This window comes from Elgaria multicarinata, chromosome 8 (genome assembly GCF_023053635.1).
Source record: "Elgaria multicarinata webbii isolate HBS135686 ecotype San Diego chromosome 8, rElgMul1.1.pri, whole genome shotgun sequence".
In the NCBI taxonomy this organism is placed as follows: Eukaryota; Metazoa; Chordata; class Lepidosauria; order Squamata; family Anguidae; genus Elgaria; species Elgaria multicarinata.
This window is the reverse complement of record NC_086178.1, coordinates 113,247,686-113,269,019: the sequence shown is the minus strand read 5'-3', so window position 1 is coordinate 113,269,019 and position 21,334 is coordinate 113,247,686. Positions and strand designations below refer to the sequence as shown.

Below are 21,334 nucleotides of genomic sequence, written 5' to 3'. Positions count from 1 at the left end.
GATGCAAGAATTACTGAATAAAGTTTATGATTTTTATGTAAAAGTCTGACTTTACTATTGAAACAGAAGAGTGAATGGAGGAATGACTGACAGCTGAGGCTAGAATGGAATGGTGGGCGGGGTGAGCCAAATCCTGCCAGGACTGCCCCGGCCTGCACTTCTTGCCCACCAAGTGCTCCATCAGGAGGCTGTACTGAAGGGTCAGGGCTGGCCCACCTACTTGCCCCTTCGTTGAGCCTATTTCTGGACATGGGCAGAGTGCTTCCCTTTCCTCCCTCCCTCCCTCTTAAGGGCAAAGGCTGCACGTGTGCTTCCCTCAGTTTCAGAGAAAACAGCGATATCAAGACAGCGTGACTTTGAGCATGTCCAGAGTTCAGCCTCTCAAAGACACACTGTAGTTATGATTTTAAAACCACACATGGCAGTTGGGAGGAGGCACCGCAAATGGATGCAGCCCATTTATGAAGAAATCTTCCCTGGACCCTGACAATCTTAATAACTATAGGCCAGTAGCAAATGTTCCATTCCTGGGCAAGGTCCTTGAGCGGGTGTTTACGAGCCAGCTCCGGGCACTCTTGGACAAGACCAACTATCTGGTCTCAGTCAAGTCTCAGGCCTGGTTTTGGTACAGAAACAGCCTTGGTCACCCTGTATGATGACCTATGTCAGGAGAAAGACAGGGGGAACGTGACTCTGTTGATTCTCCTTGATCTCTTGGCGGCTCTCGTTACCATAGACCATGGTATCTTTCTGGGACGACTGTCCAAGTTGGGAGTCGGAGGTACTGCATTGCAGTAGTCCCACTCCTATTTGACGGGTCGGCTCCAGAAGGTGGTGCTTGGGAGACATTGCTTGGCCCCGTGGATTCTCCAGTATGGGGTTCCGCAGGGGTCAGTCTTGTCCCCCATGCTGTTCAACATCTACATGAAACCGTTGAGTGCGGTCATCCAGAGTTTTGGAGTGCATTGTCATCAGTATGCTGATGACACGCAGCTCTACTTCTTCTTTTCATCTTCATCAGGTGAGGCTGTGGATGTGCTGAACTGGTGCCTGGCTGCGACAATGGTCTGGATGAGGGGTAATAAACTGAAGCTCAATCCAGACAAGACTGAGATGCTGTTAGTGGGTGGTTCTGCTGTCTGGATGGAGTTGCACTCCTCCTGAAGAAGCAGGTTCGTAGCTTTGGGTTTCTCCTAGAACCATCTCTGTCACTTGAGGCTCAGGTGGCCTCGGTGACACAGAGTGCCTTCTACCAGCTTCGGCTGGTGGCCGAGTGTGATGTCTTGCCTACCTGCGTCATCTCAACTTCACCACAAGCTACTTGACAGGACTATCCACGCTACTAGCACCCAGGATCACTTCAATCTCCACTGTGTTGATGACGTGTGTGAGGGTTTTGGCCTACTGCTGCTGCTCCTGTCTCCCCTTTATTCTTCAAGCTGTACAGCTCTACAGCCTGGCAAATTGGCCCTCAGTTTCTCATTCCGCTGCCACTATTAATTGTTTACTCTTCCATCACTTCTCCACAGATCACGCCAGTTGTTTTAATTATAATTAGAATTTATTAATGTACGTAAGTGTGTGCACATAAGCTTATTGGTTTCCTCAGTTCAAATGTGTATGGTTACAAGGTTCTAAGCCTATTGGTTTCTGTCAGTTCTTTCTCTTACAAGTTCTACTATATAATACTACCGTCTATATATTCAGCTCTCTTTATTCTCATATAATCATCCACTTCTCTCATATGTTCATAAACCTTCACTCAACTAACTTCTCTTTACCGAATCTTAAACTACACGGTCTCATATAACTTTTGTAAACCGCCCAGAGAGCTTCGGCTATGGGGCGGTATATAAACGTAATAAATAAATAAATAAATATCCTACTCCTTACATAACTGTCTTGCTATCAGCCCAGACTCTCTATATCAAGCGCTACATTTCTCCAGCTCCTCCCACTCTCACACAGCCAATCAGAGCACTCCCCCTCCACCATCCAATCAGTACTCAGGCATTCAACCTCCCCTTACAAATCGTAAGTATATTGAAGCCTACTTACTTATTGGAACTTTATGCATAATATTAACAATAACTTGACAAACATTTACATTTACCATATTTCTTCGATTGTAAGACGCACACTAATTTCAGTACCACCAACAGAAAAAAAAACCCTAAGACACACCTGCGATTCTAAGATGCACCCCATTTTTAGAAATGTTTATATGGGGGGAAAAGTGCATCTTAGAATCGAAGAAATAGGGTAATACATAATAGGTAGCTGAACATCACATTCCCCCCTCCTTAAAATGAAGAGGAGTATGCCTCTTTGGTTTTAAGGGCATACTTTGCATCTTTGCACTTAAACAGAGTTCAATGTTCTATAGTGAGTGCTCTGGGGCACACACAGAGTTCAAAGTCTGGATTATTTCCCCAAGCGCATTTGATAATGCAAAGCTGTGTATCTCCAAGTTCATAAAATAAAGATCTGCTGTTCCTTTACTCAAGAGTAAATCTCATTGATTTCAATTGCATTTACATCCAAGTCATACTAAAATCCCATGCACACTTACCTTTGAGTAAACCCCATTGAACAGAGAGAGACTTACTTCTGAGTAAACATGTACAGAACTGAATTTTAATAGTGTGGTCACTCAGAAGCTTTTTTTTAAAAAAGTCTAAAACAGCAAACTGGAAAGAAGTGCTCTGCAAACCTATGCTTACTTCTGAGGTCTTACTTCCGTTTACTCAGAAATAAGTCTGTCTCTGTGTGTTCAATGGGACATTGGAAGCAGTAGCCAATGCTATTCCTTGCTACTTCAAGGATAAGCAAGCAAGGTCTCCAGCAGCATTATCAAAGCAAAATACTTTTCTGCCATCTGCTGGACAAAGTTCTTTATACAAGTTATAAATTTGGACATTTATTTTGATGTGAGTTGAATGTCGTTTCCAAAAAGATATCCTTTCCTAAAACGTGCATTACCAGGCTGGCCCAGGCTCATTTAACAAGGTACCTGCAATATTGCATGCCAACAGCTCAGCACTCTTCAGAAGTTTGTACATGTATGCAAAATTTCAATTTCTGAGCAAGGGGAGTGCTATTGTGCCACTATTTGGCACAAGCAGAACTCCACCAACAAAAGAGAAGGCGTGGGCACCTCTACGTACCTGGCAATTGGTGTTGTCCAGGCTTTTGGTCCTGGGCGACCTCAACTTCCCATTCGAGACCAGTCTGTCAGGTGCAACTCACAGGTTCGTGGCATCCATGACAAACATGGGCCTACCCCAATTGGTCTCTGGACCTACACATTCAGCAGGTCACACCCGCGATGCTGTTTTTAGCTCCAAACAGGTGAATCTGTGGGCGGTTGATAAATACCTCTGTGTTGTCATGGACAGATCATTTTCCGGTCAGGGCTAGTATCACGGCTACCATCCACCCCTGCTGGAGTGGCGGACCTATTAAGATGGTCCACCCTCGAAGGCTGATAGATCCTCTAGCCTTAGAAGGTTCTATGGCTGGTATCATCGATGATCCTGTTGAAGGATCAATAGATGGAACCAAAATCTAACTAGGGCTATCGACACAATCGCCCCCAAACATCCTCTCCAACCTGCTTCCAATTCGGCACCTTGGTATACAGAAGATCTCAGGGAGCTGAAGCAGAAAGGATGACGACTAGAGTGCTGATGGCAGAAAAGTCGACTTATATCCGACAAGATGACATAGAGAACATCTTCGTTCCTATGGCAATACATGCAGCGAAGAAAGCTTTCTCCTCTGCCCGCATTGCGTCTGCGAATTCGCCTCCAGCAGAATTGTTCAGGGTGGTGAGGGGTCTAACTCAGGCACCTTCCCCCCGAACCCGGTTTTAGAGCCTTCAGTAGTTCGCTGTGATGCCTTTAATGATCATTTCACAAATAAAATCTCTCAGATAAGAGCCAACTTAGATGCCGTCATTGTAGCAGAAGCTGACAATGGAGTATCCAGCAACTCTGGAGTATCCAGAGTACCCTTCCAACTTTACTATTCTATGATTATATAGGTATGCTTTAGGGTGGATTCCTGCATTGAGCAGGGGGTTGGACTCGATGGCCTTATAGGTCCCTTCCAACTTTACTATTCTATGATTATAACTCCACGTGTAGGATTATACTGGATCAATTTCAGTCGGTGAGTACCGAGGACGTAGACAAGCTGTTTGGACGAGTGAGGAGGACAACTTGCCCTCTCGATCCCTGTCTTTTGTGGCTGGTCATCCAGGGAGGAGATGCAGTTAGACAACAACTACAGCATATTAGTAATGCATCTCTCAGGGAGGGGAGTTTTCCATCATTTTTAAAAGGCTGCTTCTAAAAAAAAGCCTTCCTGGACCCCCTGGAACTTAATAATTGCAGATCAGTATCAAATCTCCCATTTGGGGGCAAGGTGATCGAGAGAGCAGTTGCCTTCCAATTCCAAGCAGTCTTGGATGATACAGATTTTCTAGACCCATTTCAAACTGGCTTCAGAGCAGGATACGGAGTTGAAACCACTATGGTTGCCTAAGTGGATGAACTTTGCAGGAGTATTGAGAGCGGGAGCGTGTCCCTGCTGGTACTTTTGGGCCTCTCAGTGGCTTTCCATACCATCAACTATGGTATCCTTCTGGAATACCATACCTGAGGGGATTGGGAATCGGGGGTGCTGTGGTTCTGGTCCTACCTCTCAGGCAGGTTCCAGATGGTGATGCTTGGGGATAGCTGCTCCTCAAAGAAGGAGCTGCTGTGTGGCGTTTCATTAATATTTACATGAAACCGCTGGGAGAGATCATCTGCAGGCATGGGGCGGGGTGCTATCAGTATGCTGATGACACCCAAATATATTTCTCTATGCCTTCAACAGCAGTGTCAGCTAAGGATAGTGTGTCTTGTTGGGGCCAGAACTTTTCCTTGGGAATTCTGTTTGTGCTCAGAAACACAGCTCACAATGCAGCTCTTACTTAGCAGAGTAAGTTTATTAGCTTCAGACTTCTTTACAGTTCCGTGTCATTGTGCAGAGTGACAAAAGCTATACACATATACATATATACACAGTTTTTTTATCTATATTACATACAGCTGTGATTAGGCTAACCCAGCCTCAAGGATCTTTGGTATATTCATATCATTATGAGAATGATATCTTAGAGAATCCTGGCAAGGTTCCCAGTACAGCTTCTATCTCAAGGTAATTGCTCACAGATAGTCTTCCTCTGTTTAGCCTTGAGATAGCCACACACACAATTTTAATGACTACGCAAGCCTTTTACTTTCTTAAACTTAACATGTCTCCTCTGAATGAATGCTTGGAGGAGGTAATGGACTGGATGAGGAAAAGCAAACTGAAGCTGAATCCAGACAAGACGGCAGTGCTTACTGTCAAGGGCCCTAACCTGGGTTTGGAGGTGTGTCAACCAGTTCTGGATGGGGTTACACTCCCCCTGAAAGACTGCATTCGCAGCTTGGGGGTACTTCTGGATCTGTCTCTCCAAATGACAGCCCAGATAGATGTGACAGCCAGGAGTGCCTACTATCAGCTTTGGATGATACGCCAGCTGCACCCCTTCCTAGAGTTAGAAAACCTAAAAATGGTCTTCAAGGCTTGACTTCTGCAATGCACTCTACATAGGGCTACCTTTGTACCTAGTACAGAAACTTAAACTAGTTCAAAATATGGCAGCCAGGCTAGTCACCTAGGGGTGACCATATTACACCAGCTTTAAAATCACTTCACTGGCTGCCAGTTAGTTTCTGGGGAAAGTATAAAGTGTTGGTCATTACCTTTAAAGCCCTACATGGATTGGGTCCAGGTTACCTGTGGGAGCACCTTCTCCCGTACAATCTGCCCCGCACACTCAGGTCCTCTGGGAAGAATTTACTCCAGCCAACAAAAACAAGGCTGACAACTATTACCCAGAGAACCTTTTCTTCTGCCACTCCCAGACTGTGGAATGGCCTGCTGGAGGAGATTCATCAGCTTAATACTCTCTCTGAGTTTAAGACAGCCATAAAGACTGCACTCTTCTGACAGGCCTACCCAGATGAATTTTAAACCTAAGAATTTTAAGATGTTGTGATTGTTATTTTAATATTGTATTGGTTTTATATGCTCCTTTAACTAGTTTTATGTATTGTATTGTATTGTATTTAATGTCTTTTCTCGCCTTGATCCAGAGGGAGAGGCTAGTAAGAAATAAATTATTATTGTTGTTGTTGTTATTATTATTATTATTATTATTATTATTATTATTATTATTATTATTTGTACTGGCAGTCTTTAGTCATTACTGTACTGGCATCAGTTAAAAAGCTGTATAGCTGAGTTAGCATTCCCTAGTGGTGCAGTATAACTGAAAACTTTCTTTAAAATCGTGGTGGTAAGTTTTATTAATCCAAGCCTTAAAGTTACTTTTTTTTTAAAAAAAAAAAAGGGGGAAAAAGAAGAAAAGAAACATAGATGGAATTGGCCTACATGCTTTTCCATCACTTTTGCTGGCAGTGGCAGGATAACCTACAGTGTGTGTGTGTGGGGGGGGGTGTTTCCCCACATGTGGATTTTAGATTAGAACTAAACTAATTAACTGCTACAGCATCTAATTAGAACAAGCCCCAAAACACAGGACACTGTAGAACAAAAGCCCAGACTTTCAAGAATGCACATTTTCTTTTATATTATGATATTGTGACTATACTCACAAGTGTGCTGAAAGAGCTTGTGGAATTACTTCAGGGTCAAGAAATGTTGAAGAACAGATGAAGTACCAGAAGATTGGATTTAGGAAAATGTTGTAAAGGAAGCTCTTCAAGAAGGGAGGGGGATACCAGAAACTGACCAGGCATCAAGACCAGGCAATAATCTAGAACAAATTATTAAGTCTGTAAACACCTAGAATGTATATTATTATACACTGATTAATAGAAGCCAACATTTATTTTATTTATTTATTATTAAAACATTTGTATCCCACCCTATATCATAGAATCATAGAATAGTAGAGTTGGAAGGGGCCTATAAGGCCATCAAGTCCAACCCCCTGCTCAATGCAGGAATCCACCCTAAAGCATCCCTGACAGATGGTTGTCCAGCTGTCTCTTGAAGGCCTCTAGTGTAGGAGAGTGTATGGTTCCATTGCCATACTGCTCTAACAGTCAGGAAGTTTTTCCTGATGTCCAGCCGGAATCTGGCTTCCTGTAACTTGAGCCCATTATTCCATATCCTGCACTCTGAGAGGATCGAGAAGAGATCCTGGCCCTCCTCTGTGTGACAACCTTTTAAGTATTTGCAGAGTGCTATCATGTCTCCCCTCAATCTTCTCTTCTCCAGGCTAAACATGCCCAGTTCTTTCAGTCTCTCTTCGTAGCACTTTGTTTCCAGACCCCTGATCATCCTCGCTGCCCTCTTCTGAACCCCCTCAAGCTTGTCTGCACCCTTCTTGAAGGGGACGCAATACTCAAGATGAGGCTTAACCAGTGCCTAATAGAAGGAAACCAGTACCTCGCATGATTTGGAAGCAATACTATTAATGCAGCCCAAAACAACATTATTTTTTTAAAAAATGCAGCCACATCACACTAGTTTCTCAGGGTGGTGTACAGATAAGATCATACAAATAGTGTAAAACAATAAATATACACAATGGACATGGATCTGTCAAGAATAAGTCAAGTGTTACCAAAGGAACCATGCCTTATTATTATTAGGGCCGGCGCTACCATTAAGGCCAAGTAGGCAGCCGCTTAGGGCACAGATGTCAGAGGGGCGCAGACTGCCCCCTCTCCCCACTCCTGGGGTCGGAGGTTTTGGCGGGTGGGGGCTTGGCTTGCGTGCATCCCCACGTGGCCAGCTTTTTCCTGCAGCTGCAATCAGAGGCCCCAGAGAGGCGCCGCTCTCAGAGAGCTCCCCCGCTTGGGGGGGGGGGTGTTGTTTGTTGCAAAACCCTCAGAGACGTGGAGGAGACAGAAGAGGACGAGGCCAGGGAACAGCCGAAGGCTCTGTGGGCCGGGGAGGCGGTTGAGGAGGACGCAGAGACAGGCAGCCCCTGAGGAGCAGGAACAGCCATGGTGAGCTGCCTTCCTCGTTGGGGGCTGCAGTTGCTGGACTGCGGGGCAGAGTCCAGCAGCGGGGCACCCCAGCCAGCCAGGGCTCGTTCGCAGCCCCTCCTCACAGGGCGCACAGAGGCGCAGGAGCAGCCGCACGGTCCGCTTGGCAGTATCATTTGTTCCCACATGAATGAGAAGAAAAGGGTATTTGTCAGTGGGCTTTATGAGCTTTGGCAACGCTTCAGACATATCTCGAATCTGTGCTCCAGGGAGACAACATACCTGCCGAGTCCATGGGTCTTCACGACATACTTGGGTTTCAATCCCACACAGCAGGGAGTCTCCCACAATGTCTCTTCTGTTCTTCTTGTTGTAGGCCATGGTATTGTTGCCTCTGCTGGACTGACCTTCTGCCTCTTGCTCACTGCTGCACGGGGTCCCTTGTAATTCCTCCTCTGCAGACTGTCCTCCAGTCTCATCCTCCAGTACCTGAAAGTTATTACATAGCTCTAGTGGTTCCCCTGGTGCACCGTGTTCTTCTGTGCTAGTTCTTCTGCTCCTGACTGTCACCCTTTTCCAGGGACTTTCCTCTTCGTTGGCTTTCCTCACCTCAGCATTCCCCACTTCGGCTTCAACTTGCTGTTGCTCTTCCACCTCCTCTGCTTCTCTCTGCTCTTGCTTCCACCGTTCAGCCTAAGAACTCTTTGTCTTCTCTTATTCCTTGGAGGGTGGACATGTGTCACTCAAGTACACCCACTTTTTCTTCCAATAGTGCAACAAGCTTACACTTGTTGCAGGTGTATGCCATGTTGATTGCACATTGCTCAAACCTTGCGGTCACCACCACTAGAGAATCCTTTCTATTCATAGTCCCTTTTTGTTTCTGCCCTTCTGACTGTACTGGAATAGCCTGTGCTTTGTCCTGTCCTCACTGAAGGTTAACAACAGAGTCCCGTACTATATGGGTGCGTCTTACAAGAGCAACAACAAAAATTGTTAGGGACCTCCTCCTTGACCTCCCCTGCCGAACTCCCCCTGTCAAACTCCTGTTTGCTCTCCCTGTTCGCGCTCTCTCTGGGAGCTGGGCCCCATCTACACACAGTCTTCGGGGCGCCCCGAAAGCGCTTCAGGGCGCCCCGAAACTCCTAGTGTAGCTACCTGGTCAGAAGAGACGGAGGAAGAGGCGGCGGCGGCGGCAGCGAAAAGTTCCCAGGGCTTGCCCCGAAACTCCTAGTGTAGCTACCTGGTCAGAAGAGATGGAGGAAGAGGTGGCGGCGGCGGCGGCGAAAAGTTCCCAGGGCTCGGCAGCTTCTCTGGTGAGTCTTGCCGCCGAGCCCAACTCCCCACCGGCCTCCTCCTGCTGCCGGCAAAAGAGCCACCCGGGTTGGAGAGCTCAGCGGAAGAGCCGCCTTCTGCCGCCGAGCTCTCCAACCCGGGTGGCTCTTTCGCCGGCAGCAGGAGGCCGGCGGGGAGTTGGGCTCGGCGGCAAGGACTCACCAGAGAAGCTGCCGAGCCCTGGGAACTTTTCGCCGCCGCCGCCGCCACCTCTTCCTCCATCTCTTCTGACCAGGTAGCTACACTAGGAGTTTCGGGGCACCCTGAAGCGCCTTCGGGGCGCCCCGAAGACTGTGTGTAGACGGGGCCCTGGTTTCCTTATGTACCTTCTAGTCCAGTTGGGGCAGCTCTTCATCTCTTGTCTGCTCAGCTGGGAGTCAGGTAACATCATAAAGTAGTTACAAGAATAAACTAGTGGCAGAAGAAAACAAGTTTATTTTTGTCTGTCACTCCTCCCCACCCCACCACCCAACACACAAGCATTGTTGCTTTACACCAACAACAATAACCCATAGCAAGCCAAGCCCTAGTAGGCACCATGCAAAACTTTTGCCCCTGGGCACCCGGAACAATGTGATAGCCCCTGCAAGTAAATCAACCCACAGTTGGTTGTTATATCATGAAAACCAGCTCAATGTGTGACAAAGGTTACTAGCTGACTAGCTTACAACCAGACTTTCCTACATGCACACTCCTGAGAGAGGAAACAAAAGAATTAAGCCATATGTGTCTTTGCCATAAACATGAATAGAACTGAGGCTTCTGACAGGGAGGCTTGTGCCTTTGATAGAGGAGAAGGACTTGTTCAGTGCAGACACCCACTTAGAGTATTGCGTCCAGTTCTGGGCTCCACAATTCAAGAAGGACGCAGACAAGCTGGAGCGTGTTCAGAGGAGGGCAACCAGGATGATCAGGGGTCTGGAAACAAAGCCCTACGAAGAGAGACTGAAAGAACTGGGCATGTTTAGCCTGGAGAAGAGAAGATTGAGGGGAGACATGAGAGCACTTTTCAAATACTTGAAAGGTTATCACACAGAGGAGGGCCAGGATCTCTTCTCGATCCTCCCAGAGTGCAGGACACGGAATAACAGGCTCAAGTTAAGGAAGCCAGATTCCAGCTGGACATCAGGAAAAACTTCCTGACTGTTAGAGCAGTACGACAATGGAATCAGTTACCTAGGGAGGTTGTGGGCTCTCCCACACTAGAGGCCTTCAAGAGGCAGCTGGACAACCATCTGTCAGGGATGCTTTAGGGTGGATTCCTGCATTGAGCAAGGGGTTGGACTCAATGGCCTTGTAGGCCCCTTCCAACTCTGCTATTCTATGATTCTATGAAAGGTGAGCATTTGCCTTTTTACAGCAGCACAATTTGCATATAATTAACCCTAAACCTGCATTTGTTGTATGATACTGGCCAGTTTATGATCCTTTAATTTGTCACGGTGGTGGTTGCTTTCAGTGCCATAATAAAGCATCTGTTTGCCTGTTCATGGGGCAAAAGTTGCCATATTGAATCCAGGAGTTCTTAAGAACCTCTGTTCAAAGATTAGTTTCAGGAAACAAGACTAAAATTTGATTTACAGATCCCAAATGCTCTCTTGATGCAGCTCTATTTAAAACCTAGCCCATAGTGTTTGGGGATGTGCCAGGTGACACTCACCACTGCCTGCAAGCCAAAGTGTCCAATGAACACCCTGCTTCTTCTTTTCCCTCCCTCTCTGCAAGCCGAGCTACAAGAGCCAATATCCGAACAGCCTTTCTCCCATGCTAGATGTCATGACTGTCGTCTGCAGGGAGAAAGAGATCCTCCCCTGGGTGTAGCTATGCTTACCGAAGAATAGAACTTACAGCTGTTCCCAACAATGGCCCGTGCCTCTGTTCTATCCCTGTCACCCAATGAATTGGTATAAAAGAGGCCACTGAGAAGGGTGCAGCGCAGACTAATGTCACAGAGGTTTTATCAGCCTCAGCAACTAAATTAAAAAAACTTCAGCTTGCTCTAGTCATGAGCTCTTCCCACCTAAACAACAGAGCTGAGAGCCATTTCCATGCACAAGAAGAGCATGAACTGGAAAATCTGGGGGGAAAAGCATGGGACAATCCTGTTTACAATGGCTCACCTTCCTCCTCACTGAAAATCAGGGCTATCTACAACCCCAAATCCATCCTGGAAAATCCCTATGAAAATATTGAGAAACTGACTGACTCCCTTCCCTACAAAAAGGAAACCAAGAACACTGCGGAAGTGATGATGAAGAAGAAGAAGAAACCTTTTCCTGGATGCTGCTTCTATATCTTCAAAGGCATCCGAGGTAACCAGGGTAGGGTAGGGTGAGGTGAGGCAGAGTTTGGACATTTAGGGGAGGGCAAGCAAGTTGTGATGGATCCATCTCCGGGCAGGAAAAAGTAAGAAAGTAACTTCTGTACAGTTATTACTGTGGAAATATGGTGCAGTAAAATGCCTTGTCTCGTGTTTTTCTGTACTATGTCAACAGTGTTGGGTGATTAACTGGCTGAAAAGCAGGAATGGAGATGGGGAAAAGAGGCGCTGATTATCTGCAAGCCATAGCAAGGCCCGTAGGATTTCCTAATCCTCTTTTACAGCTGGGGAGACCTAGGCTGTTTCTACACCTGCGCCTCCCCCCCCCTCCCCGGATCGTCCCGGGATCATCCCTCTCTTTTCCTTGGAGAATCCTTAGGTGTAGAAAGGGCCCAAGGCTCAGCCGTCACAGCCTTCATGCTAGTGGAGGTGAACAATGTAAATGTTATTTCCCTGAGCTTCAAAGAGTTGCAAGGGAGCAATGTTAACGCATACTCATTTAAGAGTAAGTCTCACTGAATTCAATCGGGCTTTACCTGCCCATAAACATGCATCGCTGTACATCCGCTAACTTCCAGATAGGTGGACTAAATTAGTTTGAGTATCATATGTACATAACGTGGAGATTATATAAAATATACTTAACCAACCTTTGTGGTTCACACAATTTGGAGACGTTTGTGATGAATTGAGAATTAATTATTTGTTACCTTGCATTTTGGGATGATGAGGGTCTAATTATAACGCTAATAACGAAGGGGATTGTAATAAAGACATGAGCAGGTGGTTTACAAATGTGAGAGTGGGTGTCAAATGGTGTGAGGACAACTTTTTGAAAGTTCCATGGAACAGTTTCAAACCTGCTCAGGGTTTGGGGCTAAGTGTTCCCCCCCCACCCTTGATTAAAAAAGATTGTTTGTGAGTGAGTATGTGTTACATTTATCTTTGTTTTGTTATTTGCCTTCTTCTTATATAATGTAACTTGCCTGAGATGTCTGGATCAGTTTACTCTGCTGGAATCTCTTTTTCCCCCTGGGCATCTACTCAAAGCTTGTTGTCTGCAGTGTAGTGTAGTTGTTAAAATGTTGCACTAAGATTGGGGATGGATTGGGGTGACCCAGGTTCAAATCCCCACCCAGCCATGGACCTACCTCACAGGGTGATTGTGAGGATAAAGGGTGCGGGGGAGGGAATCATATATTCTGCATTAAGCTCCCTGAGGTGAAAACAGGATATAAATGTAATAACATAATTCAAATATATGAGCTGTAGGGAGTTCTGCTTGTCTACCTTACTACTGCCTTTACTGCTGATAAAGAGCTGTGTTGCAAATCAAAGGGTTGGGTGATAATATGTATTAAAGTGGTCAAGACATGCTCCCTAGCTACACACACACACACACACACACACACACACACACACACACACACTGGACCTGGCAAAATGAGGCTATCACATAAACCTAGCTAGGTTGGGACTACAGTCAGTTGAATTAGTCAAATTATAGTCAAGTATTTAAAGCATTAATTTATGACAGGGGGTGGGGACAAAACAAAATATAAAGATAATGCCACTAATTGCAAAAGATGCAATATTTTAAGACTCTAGTCTCTCCCCAAAGTTTTACAGAGCACCATTGGGCCAGATCACATGCTGGCACCTCCACCGCGCAGCAAATTCTATGGGTTTAGTATTAGTCCTGACTTCTCAGCAGGACTTACTACTACCCTATTTCTTCGATTCTAAGACACACTTTTCCCCCCATATAAACATCTCTAAAAACGGGGTGCGTCTTAGAATTGCGGGTGAGTCTTAGGTTTTTTTTTCTGTTGGTGGTACTGAAATTAGTGGCATCTTACAATCGAAGATATACGGTACTATATAATGTTGCCACTTTTGTTAACAAATATTCTGGTACTTAGAGCTGAGTTCCTCTGATCATATGCAGTATTCATTTACAAGGGGTGTGTGTGTCTTTCTTTAAAAGATCAGAAGAGCAAAGTTCCCCCAACCATGTGCCAAGTGGATGAGAAAGGAAATAGCATGGCAAAAGCCTCAAAGAGATTGCACTGCCAGAGTATTGGCTCAGGGTTGATTGACGAGCAATCACTCGGTGAAGGGAGAGGTGCTTGGGCAATGCTCTAAGCAGGTTAGCTCACCTGTGCAACATATGGGAGACCAACACACATGCTATGATGCTGGGCCCCTCCATGGTCCTCTTATGGAGTAGCTCAGGGGGCAGGCATTCGCATGCAGATCCTAAAGTCTCCACAGAGCACTTGCTCCAACCACCACCACAGTAAAACGTTCTGTCGAACTGACAACTATTGACCTGTACTACTGAGCCCCACGTCCCTGCTCCTGTCCAGAAATGCCAGCGGTTAAGCAAATAGCCACTGAGACAAGTTGTACCGAGGTTTTATGACCCTACCGACAATTGGGCCCAGTGGTCAGCAACTAGGCCAGTAATCCCCCAGCCCCAATCAGTGCAGCAGGGGGAAGGCATATAAGCATGGCTGCCCTGTGTTGTATGTGTGCAGCCAAGCCCCACCCCCCTCCTCCTCCTACAATGCTCTGGGTAGGTATAGTTTAGATAAGGGCGAGCTGATGTGGAGTAGCGGTAGAATGCCTGCCCTTGAATGTGGGAAACCAAATATGGGCTGAAGCTATTAGACACCTGGAGTTGAATCCTTGCCCATTTTTTTTCTCCAGAGCAGAAATCAATGTTTTGCAAAATAAAAATTCAGAAACATTTGAAATTCAAATTCAGAATGGAAAGCTTTGAATCTGAAGTTTCAATTGGGATTTAAAATCTTAAATCAGTGCTTTAGATTTGCAGACTAAATAATGCTCTTTCATTATAAAAGAAAAAATAATGAATAGGAACTAGTAATTAAAGCACACACACACACCATAAGGGAAATTCATCAGTTATCCACCAGTAATTCTGATTATGTTGTACAGGAAGCAATTATAGGCAGAGGCCAGAATAAAGAACTTTCTGATTAAGGCATAGTAACCCTGAAAAGGTATAATAGCAATTTGGCCATCCACACTGATGCTGCAATTGCATTTTGTATTGGGCTGGGTCTAGAAAACAAGTCTAGGGGAAAAAACCAAGAAAAAACATACAGAAAACATTGTAACTATGAGCTCCATCACACCAGCTTTTTATCGCACTGTCATCCTGCCTTTACCATCTTGCCCAACAGCACTCATATGATGTTGTCCCTGTCCTGCAGTCATCTCCTCTTGCCCTCCATTTTCTGTCTTTTCCTAGGACGGGGAAAGTGTGGTCTTATTTTCTCCTTGTGGGCTAAGACTGCCCTTCCATCCACATGTATTGCCGTCCTCGTGCTATGTCACAGAACGTCCCTTCTTGGGGGCGTCTGTGTTGAAGGGCAATCTCGCTGACAAAAGAGGAGGACGTGCCTGAGCGGCGCAATGGATGGTCTGGGAATTGGGAGAGAAAGCATTTGGGGAATGAGAGAGTCCCTGGGATCAGCTGCCTGCTGTGGAAGATGGCAAGGGAGGGAAGGACCTCACGAAACCAGGAACCACAAGGCCTTTTCCTTCCACCCCTCTCAGTGCCACCCTCCCTCCTGCCGATCACTGGGATCTGTGAGCTGGAATGAGAAGTCTCAAATCAGTTAGATCCCCTTTGACCATCCTCTCTATTCCTTTTCATCTTATTGGATCCTGGCGCAGTGATCTCCCGTGGAATCCCATGGAAGGAGCTGCCAGCCCATCTACCCCCCTGGGAGAGTTCTGCTTTCGCAATTGCTTTTCCTCCTGTTTTGGGGTTCTTTTGAATTGTGCTGCCAGGTCCCTCCTTCCCCTTAGTGTTAATTCTCCCCTAGTTCTTTATCATTGTGCACAAAGTAGCCTGGGCAGCCTCATTTTGCCAATTTCCTTGTATGTTATCTATTCTTCTTCACTGCTCCCTTTGACAGCTGCAACAGGCAAGGCAATTGGGCCATGCAAGCCTATAGGTATTGGATAGCCGGAAGGGCACACTTGTGCATTGCAAAAGACCGATTCCACACACACACCCCAAAAATTTATGAACCAACTGCACATTTTTGAGGCATTTTAAAAAAAAATGCTGAAGAATGACTGACGGTCCTTCCAAAATGCTGCTTTGGCACTTTGGAAAGGCAGATCACAAAAAGCAAACAACACCGGATTTTTTGCTGCTCTTGCCAAGCAGCTCTGTAGCCGATCACTAGAACCCACAATAAAACCACTCTCCCACATTTGGACAATATAACAACCCATCATGGGCGAAAATAACCCTTCAACAAGCCGTGGGTTCTCGCCATGGCTTGTTGCCAAAAAATAAGCCACCCTGTGGGAAGCTCACCACGTTTGGATGTCACAACAACCAACCATGGCTGGCTGCCCATGATGGTTTGTCATGTCATGCAAACCCACTCAATGTCAAGCCTGATTCATTTCAATATAACATGTTTACTAATATGTTTAACTCACCCACTGCAATAAATAGGCTTTAAAATAGGCTTCAGTTTGGCTGGATTGTACCATAATTTGTAGAAATGTTTTCAGAATCATGTGGGCACACTGCAACTTACTTTCTTCTGAAAATGCCTTACGTGTCTGGGCTATACCACTTCAGACCACATGTGGGAGTTGGTGTGGTTTAAACTTCCTCCACATTAAAAATAAAATCCTTCCACAAAAAAAAAGCTTGACGTCTGAGGGAAAGTGTTCTAGCTTAGCATCTCTGTAACTTGCTAGTTTTCTATGTGCAAGCAATGTTTTTGTATGGAGGAGGATTATTGAGGCCACAGCTAGACCTAAGGTTTATCCTGGGATCATCCAGGGTTCGCCCCTGCCTGAGCACTGGATCCCCTGTGTGTCACCTAGATGAACAGGTTTGACCCCTGGATGATCCAGGGATAAACCTGAGGTCTAGCTATAGCCTAAGACCCCACCTGCAATCCAAAATGGTATAAAAAGCCTAGACTTATTTCTCAGTGAAAATTAGGCCAAAGAGTCTTATGAAAATACAAGCTGAAATTGTTATAGTTAGAGTAGTACAGGATGACTAAAGATACTTAACTGAAAGTTGCGTTGTGTCACACAATTAAGGAACCTTGGCCTAATCTACACCAAGCAGGATATTGCACTATGAAAGCAGTATATAAACAGGAGGATCCACACCAAGCAGGATATAGCGGCATGAAAGTGTATGTGGTATGTGTCAATGGACCCCAAGAGTTGTCAATGCACTTCAATACCACTATAAAGCAGTAGTGTGGCTCCTGCCTTTTATATACCACTTTCATAGTGCAATATCCTGCTTGGTGTAGATTAGGCCCAAGTGCAATTAAATATTGCCAGATGAAGTAATGAAACTGAGCAATGGATTCTGTGATTGGTTGACTGTATCATGTGAGTAAATGTATTTTCTTATACAAGAATTGTGATGGAGATGGTTCTTGAATGTGAGATGGTTAGCTTTCCTCATTCCACAAGGAAATACCCAGCAAACTATTATGGTTCTCTTTATGTAAAGAAAAACTGGTCCAAATGTCTGCCACATCTTAGGAACTGTGCTTTCAGGATGTCATTGAGTCATAGAACCAAAAGTGAGAAACATAACCTATATGCCCCCTTCCTGCAACAACATAGAATACCTGATTCCATTGTCCTCCCACCCCCCAAATCCTGAATCAGTCAGGGTGTCATGGAAGGGCAGCAAATTGTTAGTTATTTAATTTTTTGTTGTTTTATTTTTACTTCCAGAAAGGCACTTGTGGAGTTTTCTGCCACAGATGTCAAAATAACTTGACTGGCTTTGAGCACTATGCACTTACATGTAATACTTGTTATCTAGAAACACAGGAAACCTATCTGCCCCTCAGACTGTATGATTAAGGGACTAATTTGACATGATCCTAAGGGCCTGTTTTCATGTAACCGCAGCAAATCCTGGGTTAATTAAACCAGGATTTGCTGGATCATGTGCCTGGTGCATGCCATTGCTGCTTTGCACAATCAAGTTCTGATTGGCCAGATCGGAAGTTATTTCATGACATACAAACCTGGACACTATGGGTTATTCATGGTTTAAACAAACTACAATCAACCCGCAATTATGCAAAACGTAGGCTGACCATATGATCCGAAATGATCAAGGGCTTGGAACAACTCCCCTATGAGAAAAAGTTACAATGTTTGAGGCTTTTTAGTTTAGGAAAACTAAAAAGTTTTAGTTTAGGAAAGGGTAAATAAGAGTGCATGATAAAAGTGCATAAAAATGTGTGTGGTGTGGAGAAAATAGTAGGGAAAAATAATACTAGAACCTCTTGTCATACTAGAACCCAGGGTCTTCCAGTGAAGCTCAATGCTGGGAGTTTCAGGCAGTTAAGAGGAGGTACATTCCTCTTATGAAGAGGAAATTTCCCCAGATTCCCCATATATACAAATGACACCTGCTGAAATTTCCTTTCAATACAACTGTTAAAGATACAGGAGCCCTGTCCTCCTTTTCATATGGTCACCCTACAAAACGGCAGCAACATGCATGATTTCCATGTGACCTGGAAAATTGTGGTTTAATTAACCCACAATTTGATGCCATTATGTGCAAATTAAGTCTAAACGTGTCTCTAAATCACATTAGTATCTGTAAAAATAAATAAACAGCTGGTGTGGAAAGGGGGTGATTTTCATTCAAACTGCAACACACAGGGAGTGGAGGTTTCACTCTTCCCACTCTCACCACAGTTACAACAAAAATCCCCCTATAAGTCAACTTCTGCTTTTAACCCTAGGAGAAAAGCCTCCATTGCCACCAATGGACTAATAGCAGGCACAGGGAGCTAGGAATCATTAGGAAAGGAAGAAGAAATAAAACCAACAGTAACATATTGCCCTTATACAAACCTATGATAAGACCACACTTGGAATACTGTGTATAGGTCTAGTAACCACATCTCAAAACTTATGTTGTAGAGCTGGAAAAGATGCAGAAAATAGCATCCGAAATGATCCAGGGCTTGGAACAACTCCCCTATGAGAAAAAATTACAATGTTTGAGGCTTTTTAATTTAGGAAAGGGTAAATAAGAGGGGACATGATAAAAGTGCATAAAAATGTGTGTGGTGTGGAGAAAATAGTAGGGAAAAATAATACTAGAACCTCTCGTCATACTAGAACCCAGGGTCTTCCAGTGAAGCTCAATGCTGGGAGTTTCAGGCAGATAAGAGGAGGTACATCTTCACACCGTGCATAGTTCAGCTATGAAATTCACTGCCACAAGATGTACTGATAGCCAGAATGGATGACTTTAAAAGGGGATTAGGCAAGTTTATGAAGGAAGAAGCTATCAGTGCCTACTAGAATCATAGAATCAATCATAGAATAGTAAAGTTGGAAGGGACCTATAAGGCCATTGAGTCCAACCCCCTGTTCAATGCCTAGTTCAGGTGATGGCTATATATTACCTCTAATATTAGATGCAATATACCTTCAGTACCAGTTGATGGGGAATACTTTCCTCTATTTCCAGGCATTTGATGAGCTATGATGGGCTCTTCAGTGCATCAATTGAATTGTTTATGGTTGTCACTGGTGTTTTAGTTGCTTTGATGTTTAGTTGTTTTATGGGGTGATGGTATTTTAGTGGATTATTGCTTTTAACAGTTTTACATTTTGTATGTTTTAATTTTCTTTTAAGTCACCTTGATTATTTTTTGTGATAGGCCTCTAAGAAATGTAATAAACAACAACAACACATACACTCATGGCACTCATGGCACACTGTGGCACTCATGGCTTGCTTGTGGGCTTCCCAGGGGCCTCTCATTGGCCCCTGTGGGAACAGAATTCTGAATTAGATAGACTCTGGGTCTGATCCACCTTGGCTGTTTTTGTGTTCTTAAAAGTTTGCACAGAGGAGTGCAGAGAATGGCTGTCCAAATCAATGTGTTACCTGTTAGGTGACCAAGTGGGATGTGGAGGTCTGGGCTACAGCCTGCCCAGGCTATTTGAGCAATTGCAGGGATGAGCAGAAGGTAAATCAGGATCTACTGATGATACATCTATGTGAACTACAGGAGCTAAGCAAGGGTTACAGACTCCTGAATCCCTAATAATAATTAAATTAGGTTGCTTGGGTGAATGTTTGGAGGAAAAGCAGGAGTGGGTTTTATTTATTTATTATTTTATTACATTTATATACCACCCCGTAGCCAAAGCTCTTTGGGCACCTTACAAAAGTTTTGTGTGAAGGGACTTGTAAGCTTGGTTCTTGTACTGACCACGAATTCCTAGACTTAGCATATGCTCGGAGACACCATATTCCTTAATACTTAGCATAGGTCTGCCGGCCTGATTCACCATTTTGCACCTAGCTCCAGCTGGTGGACTTTAGGGTTCTAGTAAAAAGCAAGGTAGCCTGAGCTAGTGCAATCAATTCATGCAAAGGAGCCAGGCCAATGTGAAGATGCCCTTTGACTACCAATGTTTTACCGGAGCTCCGGACACCTGATGGGAAAAAGAAAGAGAAGTTTCATGGGGCAGGTATGATGTGCTTGATTCTTTAAAAAGGAAAAAAGCAAGCTTTTTAATCACAAGTATGATTGCACATCAGTGCACATTAGCCAAGCTTTTAGCCTTCCTTATCACAGATCACTCTGTGCTGTCCAAATCTGAGTGCTTTCGATTAGGGGTGTGGAGCTATATCCATCACTGAGCTCTAAGTCTGGGTGTCCTTAGGGCTGAACCACTTGAGACTATATGAAAGGAAGAGAAAACCCATAGGATATTGATGTGGGCATCCCTACTCAGCTTTCAAGTGGAAATTCACACATACTTTGGATGAAAATTTGACTGAAAACGGCAATAACAACACGCTATTAGTGGAACAAGCTGTTAAGTCTTTTAATGGTGCTCTGTAGCTCATCAGCAGTGAGGGATGAAAGGAAAATTAAGTGAACAATTTTCAAAAGCAACCCAACCCAACCCATGAAGTTAGGTTCTTGGGCTCAAGCTGAAACTTGCTGCGCACCACTGAAAGTGATTGAGAAAATCTGATTTGGGCCTAGTTTTGCAGCTGTGCACAATATGATTGATGCTAACCAGTACAATGGACCACAGCCAGTGGCGCAGTGAAGCCAGGACTCGCAGGGATGGTGATGTCATCTGCCACCTCCCCCTGAGATATCTCTGTTCCCTCTGCAGTCTCCACAGTGGTGGGGGGGGGGAGAGAATCTTCCCAGCAGCACCATATTGCCCCCTGTTGTAATGTGAAGTATTTTGGGGTGGCTTGGTCCTTAATGGGCAATGAAGACAAAAGTGCTGTTCCTGGTGGAAACAAAAATGCTAGAACAGGTTTGTTGATATGGATCAACAGAGCTGCCTGCAAAGTTGGACTCTCCTTGGGGGCAAGGCTATGGGGACAGTTGTGATGAGTGCCTGCAATTCAAATTTTTCCATGACACCACTGAGCCTCGCTTCTGAGATTCAGTGACATAGACACCATTCCATTTCTCTCCCAACTTTTACCTGCATCTGTGGCCAGAATACTGCTGAAGGAACTAAGAGCAGACTAGTTGCCAGTGTTTAAACACAAGTCAATCTGTTGTAAATA

General features: G+C 44.8%; 1 protein-coding gene across 1 annotated transcript in view; it reads left to right on the top strand.

Annotated features, from left to right (window-relative positions):
- The first annotated feature begins 11,400 nt into the window (after window positions 1-11,400).
- The window catches only part of PKD2L1 (polycystin 2 like 1, transient receptor potential cation channel), a 71,556-nt gene continuing 61,622 nt past the window's right edge, over window positions 11,401-21,334 (top strand). Inside the window, exon 1 of the mRNA XM_063133203.1 lies at window positions 11,401-11,707. Within this exon, the coding sequence (XP_062989273.1) occupies window positions 11,401-11,707 (307 nt within the window). The remainder of the gene's footprint in view (window positions 11,708-21,334) is intronic.